Source organism: Sorex araneus, chromosome 2, assembly GCF_027595985.1.
Source record: "Sorex araneus isolate mSorAra2 chromosome 2, mSorAra2.pri, whole genome shotgun sequence".
Taxonomy (NCBI): domain Eukaryota; kingdom Metazoa; phylum Chordata; class Mammalia; order Eulipotyphla; family Soricidae; genus Sorex; species Sorex araneus.
Genome location: NC_073303.1, coordinates 129,719,467 through 129,738,900, shown reverse-complemented (window position 1 = coordinate 129,738,900; position 19,434 = coordinate 129,719,467). Strand labels below are relative to the sequence as shown.

General features: G+C 61.6%; 1 protein-coding gene across 1 annotated transcript in view; it reads left to right on the top strand.

Annotated features, from left to right (window-relative positions):
- Positions 1-1,086: 1,086 nt before the first annotated feature.
- The window catches only part of AGO2 (argonaute RISC catalytic component 2), a 44,842-nt gene continuing 26,494 nt past the window's right edge, over positions 1,087-19,434 (top strand). The window contains exon 1 of the mRNA XM_055125823.1: positions 1,087-1,249. Within this exon, the coding sequence (XP_054981798.1) occupies positions 1,228-1,249 (22 nt within the window). The 5' untranslated portion in view covers positions 1,087-1,227. The remainder of the gene's footprint in view (positions 1,250-19,434) is intronic.

The following is a 19,434-nucleotide window of genomic DNA, read 5'->3' as shown; positions in this document are numbered from 1 at the left end:
GCCCTGGCCAGCCGCCTGGCCTGCGGGCTGGCCCCCTTCCCCAGTGTGCTCTGCACTTGTCCCTGCACTCCTGCCTGCCCAGAATGACAAGGTGACGAGCCTTCAGACCAAGAGCACGCTCAGAGGTCAGCTGCTGTGCCTACGCCTAGGCACACACCCGCTCACCACCACCTGCTCAGATATTTGGGGGGTTGTTTCTTTCTGTCTGGGGGCCACACCTGGCAGTGATCAGGGCTTACGCCTAGCATTGCGCTCAGGGATCACTGCGGGAGCTTGGGGAATCGACCCCAGGTGGCGCACTGCGGGCAAGACAAGTGCCCCACCAGCTGTACCTTCCCTGATGAAAAACAGCCATTTCAGAAGTTCCTTCAGAGCTGGAAGCGTGCTCAGGCAAGCACTGGGGTGGTGGTGGGGAGAGCACAGCGTGTGGGGCCCTTGCCTGGCACGACGCACACCTGGGTTCAATTCCCTGGCTCACCCTGATGTTCCCCAAGTCCTCCAGGAGTGACCCTCGAGTGCAGAGCAGGAGAAAGCCCTGAGCACTGCAGCCAGGAACCCAGAAACCAAACAAGGATTCTTCTCGCCGAAGGCAGAGCGCGCGGCTCCCGGCCGCGAGTCCCGAGTCCTGCGTGCGCGACAGTGAGACCCAGGTGACCGGAACCTCCCGTCGCGGGAGGAGAGAAGCCGCCGAGCCCACAGAGACCGGGAGGGTCCCGAGCCCCGCCGCGCCGGGAGGGGGCGCTGCGGTCGCGCGGGCCGGGGGGCGGCCAGGAAGGGCGATTTTCGCGCCCAGCGGCCGCCAAACGCGGGGCTGCGCTTCCTTTGCTTCCCGGCTGCGGCGCTCGAGGCCCGCGGGAGCGCCCCCGCCCCGTCCACACCCCGTGCGGCCCGCGCAGAGGAGGCGGGGCTCCAGGTGCCAAGCCGCGCCTGCCGCCCGCGCCCGCGCGGCCCCGCCCACCCCGCGCGGCCCCGCCTCCTGCCGCCGCGCCCGCCCCCCAGCGCTCGCCCCGCCCTCGGCCCCGCCCCGGCCCCGCCCCGCCCCGCCCCTCCCCTCCCCCGCCCGCCGCCTCCGCCCGCCGCCCGGGCCGCGTCGGGTAAACCTGTTTGGCGAGGCGGCCGCGCCGGGGCGGATCGCGCGGCCCGCGGCTCCCTCGCGGCTCGCGGCGTCGGGGCCCCTGGCGCGCGCACTGCCGCCCCTCGGCCCCGGAGCCCCTCGGCGGCGCCACCATGTACTCGGGAGCCGGCCCCGGTGAGTCCGCGCGCTCGCTCCTCCGGCGGGGGTTGGCGGGCGGGCGGGCAGGGCCTCGGCGGCGGCGGGAGGGCCGGGCCTCGGGGCGGGCCGGGGGTCGCGGCCGCCCCGCTCCGCGCGGCCCCGGCGGCGGCGGTGCCCGCGCGGCCTGGCCTGCCCGGGGCCGGGCCGCGCGTGCGGCGTTCCAGGCTAGGCCCGAGGCCCGCGCGCCGCCGCCTCCTGAGGGAAAAGTCTGGAAGGGCCGGCGCGGGGCGGGCGCGGGGCGGCCGGGCGGCCGGGCGGAGGCGCCCCCGCCGCGCCGCGCCGCCCCGGGAAAGTTGCCGGACTCGGCGGCGCCCCCCGGGCCGGGCCGGGCGCGGGCGGACTCGCGGGGAACCGGCCGCCTGCCGCCCGCCGGACACGTGGCCGCGGGCCTGTCACCGGGGCTCGCGCCGCCCGTCGCCTTTGTCCGCCGGCTCCGCGGGTCCGTCGCCCGCGCTCCGGGCCGGGGCCGGGGCCAGGGCGAGGGGAGGGGCCCGGCCTCCAATGTCCCCCGGCGGCCCCGAGCGGAGACCCCCCCCCCCCGCCCGCCGCCCGCCGGACGCCCGGCGCCCCCACCCTCCCGCCCCCGGGGGGCCCCGCGCCGCTCGGAGGCTGTTCCCGCCTGCGAGAAATTTCTGGAATAGACGCTTCTTCGTGGCGTGGCGCCTTATTTGGAAGCGTGGGAAGGTCTGGGTAGTGGGCAGATGGGCTCTGCTCAGGCGCGGGGTCCAGGGCCAACGTCCCCGCCCGGGCCGGGGGTCACCGGGCGCTCGTGTGTGGCCCCTCCCGGCCCCGCCTGTCCGGCCGCCTCTCCCAGCCGAGTTCTCTGTCTGCCCATCCTAGCGCTGGGTCGGAATTGGGGGAGTCTCCGCGGCCCCAGACTTCGGAGACTCGCTTTGTTTGGGGCCACACCCGTGGTTATTCGGGAGACCCTGGAGAGCCCGGGGATCGAACCCAGGTCGTGGGCAGGAGGTGAACTTCCGTTTCAAAGACCCTCCCGGGGAAGGTGACTGACTTCTCCCCGGCCGCTGGAAGCGTAGCGATTGGGGGCTCTGCTGCCAGCCGGGAAGGGAAGGGGGAGACCCTGGGGTCAGAGCTCGTCGGCCAGTCTGGCAGTGTGATTTGGGGGACGCCCTGAGCCTCTAGGGCATGGCATTTGGTTCTTTAATGTTGGTATTTGCCTTTATTTATAAAGTCAGTCAGGCTGCGCCCCCAATGCTGTTTCTGTTTTCACGCCACATGTGTGCATAGTGCCCCGGGTGGAGCCGGTTCACAGGGACCTTTCTCTTGCGTCCCGGAGGTGCTGGGCTGCACGTCTGGAACCTTCCCCATCTTTCTCCTCCTTTCTGTGCTTGTCTGTGTGAAGCCCCTCAGGATTGACCCCTGACCCGCGCACGCAGGTCTTGGCGCATGTGTGTGTCAGGAGGGATTGGGAGACCCTGGGTTTGCCATGTGAGCTGGCTGGGACGCAGACCCTCTCCTGTGCAGCTCTTGCCCTGCAAGTGTTGCGGCTGCGTGGACACTCCCTGGTGGTGAGGGTGTACGGAGGACCCAGGGGGCTCAGGCCGCTCTCCTTCCGGTGCCTCCTGGCCTGCTAGGGTCGCCCTCACTTCGTGCCACTGCGATTTCTGTTCCTGCTTGCTCTCATCCCAGAGATCTCCGTTCTCTGGGGTCTCCTTTTTCTCCACTGTTCCCTAGGTATTAGAGCCCCAAACTGCCCTTGAGCCTCTCGATGTGATGGGGGGCAGCTTTGTTGGGGAGAGGTGGGCTGACAGCTGGGATGGGTGTCGCCCTGGCTGCTGGCCAGCACTGCCTGGGCCCCAGGTGACCCCTTTGGCGCAGCCTCTCTTGTTCTTTGGATGCCGTGCTTACTGTGGATTGGCCTCTGCACTGGGTCCCGTTAGGGCCTCTGAGGGGGCGGGTACCCTTGCAGTCATCTGGTCTCATGCTTTCTCCCCGGCAGGACAGACGTGGGGGGGGTTGTGACACATGGTCAGGGGCTGAGGCAGTGGGGCCCCTCCAGCATATATAGGAAAGCCACTGGGTGCTGGGGAGTGGAAGCTTCCAGTCCCAGACACTGTGTGCATGTCCCCTGCCCCTCAGCTGTGCTGTGAGGGAGGTGGAGCCCCTTCAGCCCTCATGTTTTGTGGGGGCAAAGCCATGACAGGGAATATGGAGCTTGACCCTTGGCTGTGGTGCTGGGTCACAGCCCTGGCTGCACGTCTGTCACTGCCACAGCACCAGACTGGGGAGATGAGAAGTCCCTGTGACCCCGGCCTTGGACCCTGACCAGCTGCTGCCCACTCTGGCCTCAGTCCCCTCAGACGTGGCCCCTGCCTGTGGCTTAGCGGAGATGCTGGCGGCACATTGGCCCTGGTGTTGGGCCCGGAAATGCCAGCCACCCTCTAGTCCTCCCTCTCCACCTGCCTGGTCCCCTCAGCTGTCACCCCGCTTGCCTGCCTTCTAGTCTGCCCCGGCCCCAGGCGGCTCTCCAGCCTCCCTTGCAGGCTGTGAGGAAGACGGATTTCAGAACCCACTCAGAACTCCTGGGCTGGGGAGGCCAGTGCACCTGCACTGACCAGATGCATTGTGGCCTTGGGCAGGGACAGTGCCAGGGGTGCTGGGTTTCCTCTTCAGGACGGGCGGGGGGGGGGGTGTCCTCACTGCAGAGCCTTGAGCTGTGGACATCGGGAGTCAGGCTGGAGGGCGATGGACTTGAGAGGCTCTCTTGCCCCAGGGAGCGGGTTGTACCCCAAGCACCAGCAAGGGCTGGAGGTGGGGCAGAGGGAGGGGCCGTGATGAATGTCGTCTGTCCCCCCTCTCTTGTTCTTATTTTGACTTTGGTGGTTTGTTTCGTTTGGGGGTCACACCCACCAGTGCTCAGGATTTACTCCTGGCTGGCTACTCAGGGATCATTTCTGGCGGGGCTCAGGGAACCCTGTGTGGTGCCAGGGACAGAAGGGACAGAATCCAGATTGGCCCTGTGCAAGGCCAGTGCCTGACCTGCACTATTGCTCAGGGCTCCTGGCGGGCTCCGGGAACCTGTTCTCCCTAGCCACTGTGCAGTGTCTCTGGCTCACGTGCTGTGTCGGCCCCTGTGCTCAGGGCAGATCAGTCTGCAGCGAGCAGGAAGGCGTGGTTCATATTTACTTTAGAGAGTCTAAGTGTGCCCCCACCACAGTCACATCTGTGTGTGTCCACTCCTTGGGATCTTCAGACTTCCCTCCCCGAGCCCTCTACCCCACCTCCCCGTCTCCTGCGGTCTGAAACTGAGGGGGAGCTCATTGTGGGGGTTTCTGGGATTACTGTGGCTCTCGGTCAGTGGACAGCATCATTGGACCTCTCGAGTGCTTCGGGTCCACCATGTGTGTGCAGCTCACTGCAGTGGCCTGGCTGCTCTTCTGTGGGCACGGGGATTTGGGGTCTCCGTGGGGGCTGGTGCCAATCCCTTCTGTCCTGCCCTGTCTCCTTGTCTCTGGTTTGCAGCTGTGGGTGCAGCTGAGACCCACCTCTAGGCTATGCGCGTTTGCTGGCTGGGCTTGACTCTGGGAGAAGGTACTGGAAGGCCTGGGCACCAGGGTTCTGCTGGCCTGCTAAAAAGGTGGCTAGCTGTAGCACCCCCCTCGCTCCCCTTGTATGAGTTCTTCAGACAGACCTCTTGTTACTGTACTTCAGTTTGAGACTTTTTCTCCTCCTTGACCAAAAAACCGGTGCTGGGCTGGGGGCTGTCCTGCCTTGTGTTTGGTCCTTTGCGCCTACCCACGGAAAAGCCCAGAATTAGGGGCTCGCCTCAGGCTGCTGTGGGATGGCAGTGGGTGCCTTGGTGGCCGGTCTGCATGTCCTCCTCCGAAACCCAAAAGAGGGTTCTGCCCCCGTCAGCAGGTCAGCACCTGTGTCCCTCTGTCTGGAGAGCTTAGCCCCTGGCGTTTCGAGATGGGGAAGAGACATTTCTGAGAGCCCACAGCAGTGGGGCCGGGGGTGGACATCCCTCTGTGCCTCCGTCCCCTCTTGAACCACTCTGGTGTCTGTGCACCCAGGGCTGTGCTTTGCTGGTGGTCGTGCTCCTTAGCGTGGCCCAGTGGCCTGCCTGTACCCGTCCCAGTGTGGATGTCTGGGGAAGCAGCGATGCTCCTGGAATCACACCCAGGCGGAAGTGCCAAGTGACGCCCTGACCTTCAAGGGGCGGAGCTGTCCAGAGCCCATGCTGTCCTCACGCCCTCAGGCTGAAGGTCTTCGCCCTGAGCAGCCGTTTCGGGATTTAGCTTTGGCTTATTCTGGTTTTTTTTGCTACCGTGTTGTTATTTGGTTCATGGGGTGCAGCCAGGGGTCAAACCCGGGGCCTTGCGAGAGCCAGATGCACTGGCATTTTCAGTCAGGTAGAGAAATGGGAAGGTGTTAGGTATCGACTCGCTCAGCCAGTGCCTCACGGCTGCGAGGACCATGTGTCTGCGTGCCACGGCTCAGTACATTCGGACCCCAAATACGCTCGGCAAAGCAGCCCCGCAAACAGGGCAGAAGAAAGTGCTCGAGGCCCAGCACCCAGCCAGGCTGCATGTTGAATGTCACAGAAGCGCACTGGCGTGGGTCTGGAATGCCAGCTATGTGCTCGGTGTCGTGCCCAGCCTGGGGACAGGCGGCCAGCCCTGCCCGCCCCTGTGAGCACTGCCTGCATGGTCACAGGTCCCTGAAAATGGCAGGTGCCATGAGCTTTTCCTGGGGACCTGCCTGCCTGGGTCGCCCCTACTTCTGGTCCCCTCGGGAATCAGGACTGGCAGGGTCTGGAGAGGCGTCGTGTCTGCCAGCCTCTGCCACTTCAGCCCCAGTACTCCTTCCTGCGTCGCCCTGTGGCCTGTGTTAGGAGGGAGGGAGGCTCCGGCCTTCACATGTGTGTTTCTGGCCTGCATGTACACGTTTCCACACTCATTCCCAATAGGAAACACACACCGAGACCTTCTCCTCTTAGGGCCCTGCCCCAGCTCCATATCTGTACTCAGGTTCTACTCACCCGTTCCTACATGAGATGTGCACTGGGGTCACCGCTTTCCTTATGGGGCCCCCCCTTGACCTGAGCTTCAGGACTGGCTCCTGTCCCCTGATGGTGGGCGAGGGTCCAGGGAGATGAACGAGTCAGTGAATGAGTTTATCAGTGACTGCCAGGTGCTGGAAGCCTGTGGGTCTCTGTGCAAGCTTCTGGCACTCTCTGGGCAGATGTGCCCTGCGAAGCCACTTGAGGTGTCAGGTGAGGCCTGGCATGCTTGTGGCACCCGGTATGCCAGGCCAGGTCTCTGGTCTGGGGAAATGGAGCTCCCGGTGGCATTTGGTGCTGGATGCTGGCAGCACTTGGCCTGGGGAGCCTCTGTCAACCCCAGGCTCCTCACAGCTGCCAGGTGGGCGGGCAGAGCTGGGCGCTGGGGGGACAGTTGCTGTCGGGCTCGGCTCAGCTTCGCGGGTGGACGTGCCTATGGGCCACTGAGCTCGGGAGGCGGGGGCTGTGGCAGCTGCACCCCAGCTCTGCCTTTGCTGCCTTTTTAGGAACGTGTTCTCCCAGTGTGTCTTCTTCCAAGTCACTTCAGAGCCGGGGTGCACTCCTGCTCGGCCTGCGCTTCTCTCAGGCTGGGACTTTTGGACTTGAGGAAACCCTACCCCCCCTCTTTTGGGGGGTTCCAGGGATTAATCCCAGGGGCTCACTCATGTTAGACAGCGGCCCTCCCGTGGAATCATGTCCCGGGAACATGAGTGTGTGTGTGTGTGGGTGGTGTTTTTATAGTGAGTGGTGTGTTTATAGGGGGTGTGGGTGTGTACATGTGTTTGTGAAGGAGGTGTTTGTGTTTGGTATGTGTATGTATGTGTGCATTTGAGTGAGATGTATGTGGGGGGTGTATACAAGCCTGTGTAGGGGGTGTGTATGGCAGGTGAGTAAGGTGTTTGTGGAAGGGGTGTTTGTGGAAGGGGTGTGAAAGGGGTGTGGTATGTAATGTATGGGATGAGCATGGGGTTTGTGAGTGTGGTGTGTAAGTGTATGGGATGTGGGAGTTTGTGGGGTGTGTGAGTGTGGTGTATGACTGGGGGTGTATGGGATGTGGGAGTGGTATATGAGTGTATGGGGTATGGAGCGTGTTTGGGGTGTATGAGTATATATGGGGAGTGTGAGTATGGTGTATGAATATATGGGGGGGTGGAGGGTGGAGGGTTTTGTGTGGTGTATGGGGTCTGGAGAGTTTGGGATGAGAGTGGTGTATTGAGTTTATGGGGTTTGTGAGTATTGTGTATTGAGTGTGGGGTGTGAGTGTATGTATGAGTGCGTGGGGGTGTGAGTGGCCTATGAGTATAGGGAGTGTGTGTGGAGTGTGTGTGGGTGTGTGATTGTGTGTGTTGTATGGGGAGTGTGGCATGTGAGTGGGGCGCATGTATGAATGTATGGGATGTGTGTGGTGTGTGAGTGTAAGGGTGCGTGTGTGGTAGGTGTGAGTGTGGTGTATGAGTGTATGGGTGTATCATGGGTGTGAGTGTGAAGGGGCCCTTGTGACACACACTGGCCACTTGGTTTCAGAGGCCTGTATCCAGGAGAAGGGGCAGTAACATTTTCCTGCGTCCCTGCCTGAACCTGGCTTGGAAACGGGGATGGTCAGGGCCCGCTTTAGTCGAGAAACTTGCTGGCACATCAGCAGTGAGAACTGTTGATCCGATTAGCGCATGAAGGTGATGGCTCAGGCCCCTGAGCGGGTGCAGTCTGGGCTCTCGGCTATGGGGGTCTGCTGCCTGGCCTAGTCAGGGATCAGGGTTCTGTGATTCTCAGGAGGCTTGCAGGGCTTGGGTGTGGAAAGCTCCAGGCAAACCCTTTATGGGTCCCCTAGTAGAGCACCCCAGACAGCCCCGTGTGGCTGCTGGCCTCGGCCTTTCCCGGAAGTGCTCCCGGCTGCTCCTGCCTTCGGTCTCGCTTATTTGCTTGGACGACCTTAAAGTTGTTTTTTAAACAAAGTCCCAGGAGAAACAAAGCAGACACATGAGCACTGTAGCTGGACGTGCATTTTAATTCAAAACAGGCTGAGGGAGCCTCCTCCAGAACAAGGTGTGGTGCAGGCTGGAAACAGACTACGCTCATTTAGTTTGCTAGAGGCGTGTCCAGCTGGCAGAAAAGGTCCTCACTGCCATGCTTAGAGTGATTTTGGTCGTGTCAGGCTTTCCCATGAACCATGTTTTTCCCTGAACACACAGGTCCTGTGACTGCTGCTGCTGAGGTCCCAAAGTGGTCATGAGCCTACCCTGCCCCTTGGGCTTTAGGGTCGTGCCGGCTGGTCTGTGTGGAGGCAGCTGGGGCGGTGGCAGGGAGGGGTTTGCAAGTAGCTGTGGTGGGCCCCAGGTGGCTGGACATAGTGAGCGGCTGTAGTGAACTGGGGAGGGGACACAGCAGCTGCAGCAGCCTGGGCGGGCGGGTGCCCTGCAGCCAGCCCCTCCATTTGGTTTCTCTCCCCGAAAGGGGCCTGTCTTGTGTCTTGTTTCTGTGCAGTGGGGTGACGCTGGCTCACACATTGTCTGCGTTCCAGGAATCCGTTCCGCACCTCTCCCAAAGGAAGTTTCCCCTCGCTTGCTGCCAGAGCACCGAGACCCTTCGGTGCCGGGACTCACAGCTGGACACTGGGGGATGGCCCGTCTGCTCCTGGTTTCTCTGGCACACATGTGGACAGTGTCTGCTGCACACTTTGTCCTTCGGACTTGTTACTCGCTGAAGAGCCCTCAGGTGATTGGGGGGCAGGGGCCTTGGTTTTGGGGTCCCTCCAAACTGTCACTTCCTGTGACTCAGCCAACCAGGATGCATTTCAGTGCTGTGAGAGCCTAGGGGTGGGGGGTGCCAGGGATGCTAAGGGTACCAGGGCAGTGTGGGCATGGAGGGTGCCCAACCTGTGTGCTGTCTCTGCACCTTTGCTTCCATGGCTGCTGTATGTGCTCTGTGGTTGTGGAGTTCACATATGTTCTAGTTAGGGGAAGGTGCGTGCCCACTGTCAGTGGTTGGGGTTCGGTGCGTGCCCACCTTCAGTGGCTGTGATTAGGTGCGTGCCCACCTTTCGTGGTTGGGGATCAGTATGTGCCCACCTTCAGTGACTGGAATTAAGTCCACACCCACCTTCAGTGGCTGGGGGTAGGTGAGCGTGCCCCTTCAGCGGTTGTGGGGGAGGGGGGCGGGTAGGTGAGCTTCCCCCTTCAGTGGCTGGAGCTAGGTGAGCATGCCCCTTCAGTGGTTGTGGTGCTTGCCGTCAAGCATATTTGAGTGAGTTGCGGTTGCCACACCTGCTGTGTGCTAGGACTTGTGTCTAGGGTCGCAACAGCAGAGCTGCAGAGAACACACCCTGAGTATGTGGGCAGCACTGGGGTGGAATTATCAAAGTAAACTTTGAGTTCCTGAGCCCGCCTGCCCCCCATTCCCTCCAGGCCTCTGTTTTATTCATGGAGGGTGTATGTTAAGGGCACACCTGGTGGTGCTGGGGCGAGAGGGTAACTCCTGGGAAGGCTTGGGGGGTGGTGCTGGGAAAATCACTCCAGGGTCAGCTGTGTGCAAGGCCTCACCTGCTGCACTTTCCCTGCCCCGGTCTGTTTCCTGTGCTGGAATTTGGCCATGCCCCGCAGCACAGGGGCTTTGAGCCAGATCAGACGCAGGCCACTGGGAGAGAGACACTTGCAGCTTGTGGCGCTGAGGGGACACGTAGGAAGGTGGTCATGGTTGATGTGCTTGCATGCAGCCACATGGGGTGGCTTACAAAGTGCTGGTTTCATGTTCATGCAGGGTTCTGGCTGGGCCCATTTGGGACAGGAAAACACTGAGGTTTGGGGCCCAGGGCAGAAATCTCTGGGTCCTGCAGGCTGGCCTGGGCATCCTGTGTTCCATGCCCCTGTTTCTGCCCCTCTGCTGAGCCCAGCTGTTGAGTAGGAACCGCTGACTTGACCGTTTTGAGACCTTAGATTTCTAGTATGGCGGGGGAGGGGCTGAGTAGCCACCGGGACTGCGTCGTGGTAAGGCCACACTCACGGGACCCACACTTTGGGGATTTCCAGCCTCACTGACAGCTCAGGTCTGGGGCTCTCACACACGTTTATGAGGACAGTGGTCCAGATAGGGCAGAGGATGAGGCTTCTTGTTGCGTGTATCAGTTCCTCCATCAGCTTAGCCCCTTTTCTGCGGGATCAGGGATTGGGCAAGGGAGCCTGGAAATGTTTGGAGGTCCGGCACCCCAGCATCGGCGTGGTGAGTCCTGGGGTGCATGGAAAGCTGATTGCTTGGCAGTGCCTGGTTAGGGCTAAATGTAAACCTCAGAAAGCGAATTTCCCTGTTACCCAGGGACTGCTGCTCCAGGGCCCGCCTGTCCCCTGTGACTGACTGGGATGGGAAGGGGCATTTGTCACTCTCTGGGCATAGGCCAGGGAGTGTTGGCCCCTGAGGAGAGGTAAATCGGGGTGAAGGTGCACAGCTTATGTGCATGCAGCCTGCCTCATGGATACAGGGTGGGGGCTGAGGGGTCACGGTGCTGTCCGGGCCCCTGGGAGCTGTGGAGGTCTGGGGTTCACGGCACTCTGCTGGGTTGAGGCTCCCTGACAGCCCGCTTCATCAGGGAAGCCTGTGAGGGCTGGTGGAAGGCCGGGAGTCCATGGAACTCTGTAGAGCTGTTAGAGCAGAAACCCACTTTCCTTGTGTGCTGCTCTGCTGGATGCCAGGGATGCCCTTAGCTGCAGAAGGCAGCAGTCGTGCGGGTGCAGGTTTTGGGGGCAGGTTTGGGAACTGCTGGTATAAAAGAACAGGAACTTGGGCACCATTCCGGGGAGGGGCGGTGCTTTGGGGTGTCTGCAGAGGCTGTGGGTGAGCTTTATTGCAGTGTGCTGAGAGTCTCGGTGTTCTGAATGCGCCCTCTCGGGGGGCCACACCTGGTATTGCTCAGGGCTCAGTTCTGGCTCCCGGATCACTCCCGAGTGGATCTTGGGGGGTCATATGTGGTGGCAGGGCTTGAACCCAGGTTGAGCACATGCAGAGCAGGCCCCTCAGCCCTGTACTCTTTCGGCCCCTCTTCTCTCAGTCATATGAAGTGTGGAGCTGGGTCCCCGACATCACAGGGTGTGACCTGGTGGCCCCTGAGTGCAGCTGGGCCAGCACTGCCTGTCTGAGTGTCCCCAGGAGTTGTTCCGGGTGTCACGGATTATTGAGAAGGCCCAGAACACAGAGTAGCCTTGTTTGTCCCACCAGTCGCACCTTGGGCACCTCCTCTGGCATGGGCAGTTTATTCTGGGGCTACTGTAGCACCCTTGTAGGTGGGATCTGCACCTCCTGCTGGTGGTGTCTTGGAAGGTGGTCTGCCATGCAGGTGAGCTCTCGTTGGGCGCTCAGCCAGCTCAGGGTCACCTTGAAAGTCAGAGGTTCCATGCTGTTGTGCTGTCTACTCCCGTGACGAGCAGAGAAGCTGGCCTGTGTGCCAGGGGTAGAGCTGCGTCTACACCCCCGCGCCTGTCCTCACAGCCAGAGGGGACTGGTTTTGCTCTGCAGCCCCCTGGGAGCTGCTGCTGCTATTCATAGAAGCCACACCCGCCCTGCGCCTCCTTCCGGCTAATGGGGTCCCTGTGGTCAGGGGGCAGCAGGCTACTCCTGGCCTGTTCTCTTTCCTGCTCCTCGTGGTCCTGAACGCGGGGCTAGGTGTGTGTCTGTCCCCTCGCTCGGCCCAGCATGGCATGGCCCATGGGGCTGGCTTGTGGCACTCAGGGAGAGGGCTCTGGACACTGATGACTGGGGCCAGGACAGGTGGCCTGGGTCCGCACTGCTTCTGAGTGGCTCCATGGTGGACACGCTCAGGGCTGCCCACAGCAAGCACAGCAGAGTCCAGCAGGACACCGAGGCTGAGCCTTTGTCAAGTTCCTCCCTAGGGCCCCCTTGTGTGCAGATCACATCCCACTGCAGACCAAGAGGGCGGCACAGGCCTGTGCTCTTTGCGTCTGTACTATGGTCTCCCCCCACCCTGCACCCACCTCACTTCATTCTCCTGGGGCACCTCTCCCACCTCCCCGTGCACCCCACGTCACTCTTCGGGGCTCAGCCGCCCCCTCCTCTCTGGATGCTGCCCTGTGGTCCCCCTGTCTGTGCTGGCGTGTCCTGTTCAGATGTGGATGCTGTCGCTAGGGCCTGTTGACAGTCTGGCTGCTTTTCTTGTTCCTTTGTGATGTGGGGGTCGGGGTTGTGGTGCCCTGGCTGCTCTAGACCCTGCTGTAGGGGAGATTCTTGGGCCCTGGGGGGTCCTTATATGTGCTGTGAGTGGAACCACGGTCGAGACTAAAAGGACCACGTGTAGAGCAAGTGCCTCACCTGCCCCGGGACGCTGCCCTTACAGAGGGAGAGCTTAGGCTTCTGGGCCCAGGGGCCCGTCCTGCGCTCCTCTTTCCTCACTGTGTCCCAAGGATGTCAGCATATGGAGGCAGGTGGCTCAGGTCCTCCTGGAGGGTTCCAAGCTCACCTGCAGAATGGGCAGTGACTGTTGGTGTGTGAGGGAGAGAGCGAGAGAACCGCCCCACAAATAGTGCTGGGCGTTTGCCCCCTGAGCATGACCGTTTTGTGTCCACTGCTAAGCCATGGTCATCTCGGTCCTGCATGCCCTCCCCTGCCTGCGCTGTCCTGGCTCCTCCCAGCCCCGCAGCTTCCTGCAGGCCCTGGCCTCCCCGCCACCCTGTGCTTTGGGGATTGAAAGTCCTTGTGCCCTGGGTGGCTCTGGAGCAGCTGGGGCGTGGCTGCCCACGCATGCCCTAGAGGAGCCATGGCACAAGTCGCTGGATCCCAGCATGTCCACCGCAACACCTCCCAGGAGGTGGTGTCCTGGTCCTTGTCCAGTCTGAGGCCACTCTGTCTGCCTGGCATGCTCATGGGGTATCTGCTACCCACAGAAGGGTTCAGACCTCCTGCCAGGGCAGCGGGGAGAACCCCTCCATCATGGTACCCCAGAGAGCCCAGAGAATAGGTATGTCCCAAACCCTTCCCCACAAAACAGGGTTTTCCATTGCCCAACCGCTCCCGAGATCTGATGATGTCCATACGTGTGCCCGTGGCTGGCCTTGATCAGGGCTTACTCCTGGGTGACCACCTTCCCTGCTGCACCTCTCTCCAGCCCTCAGATACTTTTTTTTTTAATTCTATTTTTTGTTGTTTTGTTTTGGGGCAACACCTGGTGATACTCAGGGATTACTACTCCTGCCTCTGCACTCAGAATGACGCCGGTGGTGCCGGGGATGAACCTACCCTCTGTATTATGGCTCGGCTCAGAGCCAGGAATTCAGCGCCATCCTGTTTCACCTTGGCAATGAGCTTGTCTCCCTTCAGGAAGGAGGCCAGGTGGCCTGGAGTTCATAGCTGGTCTCCAACAGATTGGGTTCGAATTGATTATTCTGACTTGCAAAGGAACTGCCCTTCAGCAGGAACCCCCACTTGGAAGTGACATTTCAGCCATCAGGTGGTGTGAAGTGGGGACTCTTCCCTGCTCTGTGCTATCATGTCAGCGTGGGATTGTGTGCCTAGGGATGCTTCCAGGGAGTGGGCTGGTCCGTGCAGGACTGAGCAGCGCTATTTGTCCACTTGTCTCTTCCTTGGGTGTGTGGTTGTGAGCCGGGCAAGGCCCCTGGGGCTGCTGTGCCACACGTCCCTTCCCACTGCCTTGGCTCCATGGACAGCTTTTTAGCCAAGGTCCTGGGAAACCTGGCGATGAACCCGCCCCCAGCAGCAGAGGAGCACTGTGGAGGGAGGTTTGGAGCCTCCAAGTGACGGCCCCACCGTCCCTCTGCTCTGCCAGGCTTCCAGGGTCAGGAGGAGGCCAGGTGCTAACACTGCCCCTGGGTGTAGGCAGGACAGTGAGCTCCGTTGGCAGGTGGCGGGCGAAGCTCTGCCCTTGCCGAGCCAGGAGCTGCGTGTGGGACTTGCTGAGCTGGCTTCTGGCCCTTTGTGAAGGGCCCGAGGGAGAGGTGCTGGGGCCGGGCCCGTGTCCCTCGGGTGTGCTATGGGATGGCTCTGCTCCTCGCCTTGGTGCCAGGAAAGGCAACAGGACCCTCTGCAGCCTGCTCTTGGGCATCTTGGGGCCTCCCCCCATCCTGCTGAGCCTTTGTGCCACCAAACCCCACGTGCTCCCAGTTCGGCCTCCCTCTCCCGAGGTCTGGGGGTCAGGGTTCCAGGGTCAGGCTATAGTCTGTAGGCTCCAGAGGGCCTGGCCTCAATGTCCCAAACTGCTCTCCCAGCCCGAGTGCGGAAGGTCACAGGAACGAGGGTGCTGGAGGGGAGGGGCATCCCTTCCCCACAGCGGCAGCATATTCCAGGTGCTCTCCCGCGTGGGCCAGGAGGCTGCATGCAGGTGCCATGGGTCTCGACTGTGCCTCACCCACATGGGAGTTCCTCGAGTCTGTGGGCACCTGCCCCCTGCTCACTCGCCGCCTTCTTTGACCCCTGCATGCTCCCAAACCCAGACACAGCTTGGCCGGACTCCTGTAGTGAATCAGGTGCCAGCCAGTGCTGGAGGGAGTGCAGGAGAGGGCAGGTGTGTTCGGGGTTCCAGGTGTGGTGGGGGAGGGGCAGGTTTCGGGGCCGGGCAGGTAGGTATGGGGCGTGCGTGTACAGGGAGCGGCTGTCAGCTGGACAGACTGCAAGCATCTTGGCTGTCTTACGTGGTCCTCAGGTATGTACCTCTGTGCGTGCTGGTGCTGACTGGAAGTGGAGTGCGGCGTGAGGGAGCACTCTTCTAAAGGAACTCTTCTGGCCCCTGGGAAACCCGCTGTCCCCACAGTTGCTGGGTGCTGTGGCCCACGTGGGCTTGCCACAGCCCGGGAGCCTGTGCCTGGCCTCAGCAGACCCAGGCAGACCTGCGTGTGGGCTGCCGCCCTCACGGGAGCCCCAGCTCAACTCCTGAAATCAGTTGCACTATTTTGGGGCTCTGACTCACTCAGCCACAAAGCGGATGAGGTGGTGGCAGCCATCCCCAGGGCAACCCGCTTTCCCGGGGTCCCGACCTGCTCCCCAGGAGCCCACAAGGAAGAAGTGGATGTCCTAGGACTAGCTTGCCTGTGTCCTCTACCATCTGACTCTGGGAGAACAGGGTCACCTCCTGAACAGGGCCCCTCTGTTTCGCACTGCTGGGACCCTGCTTTGCTGGCAGGGAGGCAAGGCTGGACTGTCTGTCCTTTCTCCTGTCCCCGGCTTCTCTGGGGCCTCAGGGGCTCCTGTTCCCTCTCTGCTCAGTTTTCCTTCCTCACCATCCTTAGAAATTTGGGGTGCTCCCAGGCATCTGCTAGCAGTTAGGCGGAATGGAGGGGCCGTGAGGGGGTCATGTCTGCAGCCCAGCTCTGAGCCCAAGCTGGGTGTATTGAGGGTCCCCTGCTCCCCATCCTGTGCATGGGATCCAAGAGGAGCAGCCTGGGCGTGGCCTCTGTCCTCTGGCTCCAGGAGCAGGACTCGGCTACATGGCTTCTCCGAGGGTTGATGTGCTTGGGTTCTGGAAGGGGTATGTGTGTGTCCTCCACATCTTGGTCTGGGTCCCAAGAGGGTCCAGCGCCCGTGTCCACACGCTACCAGGAGCCAGTAGGCCAGGGAGCCTCTTTCTGGGCCCTTCCTGCTGCCCTGCGGCTCCGCCACCATGTGCCAGTGTGGGAAGGTCCGGCGCTCATCTCACGCAGACAGGCTGGGGGGTTGGCCGGAAGAGCCTCCCTTCTGGGAAGTCTGCTATTTCCATCCTCCCCCAACGCTCCCCAAGAGGGAGCCCCACACTACGGTGGCGGTGGCTGTGTCCCCAGCCCCCACTGCTGCCGCTGGCTCCGTCTGCGATGACTCACAGTTCCTCGGCCCCTCCGTTTCCAAGGCAACTTGTGGCTGCCAGTCTGTGATTTCCGACCGATCTCCTGCGGGTGGTGGGGCTGACGGTGTGAGCTGACGCCTGTTGCGTGGACACGCCCCGGTGCACCCCCTGTGGGTGGGGGCCCAGGGTGGGCAGGCCCAGTGTTACGTAGCAGGAAATTCCTTGTACCCGGGGCTCCGGCTGGGCGGAAGCTGCTCTTGAGCTGAGCCTCCAGGTAGAGCTGCTGGTGCCTCTCTGGGCTTTGTGGCCCAGGCGCGCTTCACTCGCCTCCTGGAGTGGAGGTAATGCTGCCAGTGCTGTCAGGGCGCCTGATTCCTGATCCCCAACTTGCGGGTGGCTGCTCGCTAGACTGCCTCTGAGACCTGCGAGCCTGGAGCACCGGTTGTCATGGCAACGGGTAAATGGTGCACTCACGTGACCGCGGCGAAGGGCAGCATTGGAGATCGCCCTTGGGGCCTGGGCGTACAGGGCAGGTGGGAGAGCTGGACAGCTTCTCTGTCCCTGGTCCCCCTCTGGGCTTCAGACCCCTTTGTGGCTCTGGTGGCTCCCTTTCTGGAGTAGTGGGTTTCAGGACAGATCAGAGGGCGGGAGGGAGGGGAACACGGCTGCCACATAGGGCCCACAGCAGCCCAGCCACACACATCCAGGCGTCTCTGGGCCTGTGAGAGCTTAGCCTCTCTGGGCTTCAGACGGGAGTGGAAAACTTGGCCCATCTGGGGCGTGGGCTCCACTGGGTACCCCATTCCTGCCTCCTATGTCCCTGGGCTTCTGCTGATGGCTCCCCCTTCCTTTCTATTTTGGGCCACACCCAGCTGTACTTGGGGCCCACTCCTGGCTCTGGGCTAAGGGATCCCCCTGGGTTGATTGTCCTTCCCGCTGAGCACCTCCTCCACCTCCTACAGACTTATTTCCCCGAGAAGACATATTTCAAATGTTTTTTAATCACTGGCTTGCCATTTTGTGGAATTCCAGAGGCTCAAGCTTCATTCCTCAGCAATGTCCAGGAAACATGGAACCTACTGCCGAGCTCCAGGGCTGCCCACCCCATGATCTCTCTGGCCACAGAAAGGGGGTTCGGGCCACCTGGGCGGTGCTCTGGCCCTGCTCCTGGCAGGGCCCAGGGACCCTGTGCAGTGCCCTTACCTTGGTCCTAGTTTTGTTTCAATTTTTTCCTTTTGGAGGGGGCACCTAGTAGTGCTTAGGGGCTCTGCCTGGGTTGGTGCCTAGAGGAGAGAGTCGCTCCTGGGGTGCTGGGATCCCTCTCATCTGTCCTACTGTCTCTGTACTATCCCTGTGCTCACAAGCTGCGGCTGTGGGGGCCTCCAGGGGACACCGGCTGCTGCCCCGTGGGTGCAGGAGTCAGGGCCAGGGACATCTCTGGGGATCTTTGCTGCTCTGTGCCTTGAGTAGGAGAAACCCAAGTGGGAGAGGGAGGCAGGAAGAGGGGAGAGGGGAAAGAGGGAGAGAAGGGAAGAAGGAGCGAGTTGGGGGAGGAGATGAAATGCGCATGTGTTCTGAGCAGTGCAGCTCCTGGGGGGAGGGGGTGGGCATCTTTGAGGGGCCCCAGTCTGAATTGTTCAGGAACCCAGTAGGAGCCTTGTGGGCCCCCCTGGATGGTCTGCTGCTGCTTCCTGAGAGGGAGGGGACCCCTCTCAGCCCTCCTGCTCACCACCACCACCATGGAGCTCAGGCAGCCTCGGCCTATGTGTCCCACGTCTGGAAGCTGTGTCTGCAGTGTTTCTGTCTGTCCTTCTCTACCAACTGCCACCATACCCGCTTGGGGACCCTGGTCTGCATGCTGGGGTCGGGGGCAGGAATCACACAGCCTTCCCCTGGGACTGACCCTCCATCTCCACCCCCCCCACCGCTGACACTGGGTTTCCTTAGGGGGGGCTGCCCTTCCTCCACAGCCTGAGAAACCCCACAGCTATTGTGGCTGCCGTTCTTGCCTGAGCAGAGTGCTGGGCCGAACCCCACAGGGCTGACCGCACTGGAATGGCGGTTGTTCTGCCCCCTGTGGAAGGCATGGGAGAGTGGCCAGGTGGGGCAGGTGTCTCACCAGGCATTGCAGTACCTGGACTTTTCCTTGAAGTGGGGAGAGCTGCAGGGGGCGGGGCAGCAGGAGGGATTGGGGGCCTGACCCTGCTGGCCTCTCCTGTCTTCTAATGGGCTGATGCTCCGCCCCCTTGTGCCTCCTGTACCTGTGTGCGCACACATACATACACAGCCTGCAGGTGCACATACAGACCAGCATACACACACATACACAAGCCTGAGGGTGTGCACATAGTCCAGCACACGTGCACACAGACTAGCACACACGTGTGTACATATACACACACACCCGTAGGTACATACAAAGGTGTACACTCATTCATGAACACACTCAGCCTGCGCGTGAGCATGCGCGCGGTGTGGGCCCTGCCTGGCCCCATAGGCGCCTGTGGTTTTCAGTCCCACATCCCAGAAGTGATCTGGGCCAAGCCATTCTCCACGGCAGAGGTGGTTGTGCCTGAGTTCGGCCTTGCTTGTTTCCGTGGCTTTCCCTCCTGTACTCGAGATGGGACTGGGCGCACCTCTAGCTTCCCAACAGGTGTGTGCAATTGACCGGCAGTAGACACAGTCTGAGAAACGGCCCAGGCTCCTGGGTAGGGGGAAGCAGGCAGTCACTGGAGAAAGCGGGCTGTGGGGTCTGCACTTTTGCTCGCAGTGGCCCAGTACTCCAGCCCCAGAGGCTGCCTGGAGACCCCCAAGAGGGCTGCGAGCCACCTCAGGGTCTTGCTCCTACGTGGGGCAGGAGTGGGCATTTCCTGGGACCCCGACACCTTTTCCTGGGTTATCGTGACCCCAGAGCCAGGAGGTTGCTCTTGCTGGATCGGAGGGGCGTCCCTGAGAACAGGACTGTGCGTTGTGAGAGGGCGCCTCCTGTTCTTGCTTTGCTTGGGGGGCCACACCCAGGGATACTCTGGGGTCATTCTTTGCTCTGTGCTCGGGGTTCGTGCTGCTTAGGCGACCCCATAAAGTGTGAAGATCGAACCCAGGGTGGTAGCGCGCAAAGCAAACGTTCTATCCTCTGTACTATCTCTCCAGCCCCCAGAACTTCAAAATTGGGGAGGATTTAGGGGAAACCAAAGCATTTGTACGAAATTGAAGTCTTAGGGAAAAACGTTTCGTGGTATCTTCTGGAGCAGTTAGGAGTTTCCAGATACCAGTTGGGATTGCTGTGAGGGAAGCTGGCATGCATGCTCCACGGCCTCTGGGAAAGCGACAGCTCCACTGAGGCAGCTGTGGGGATAATTGGGGCCCTTCCAG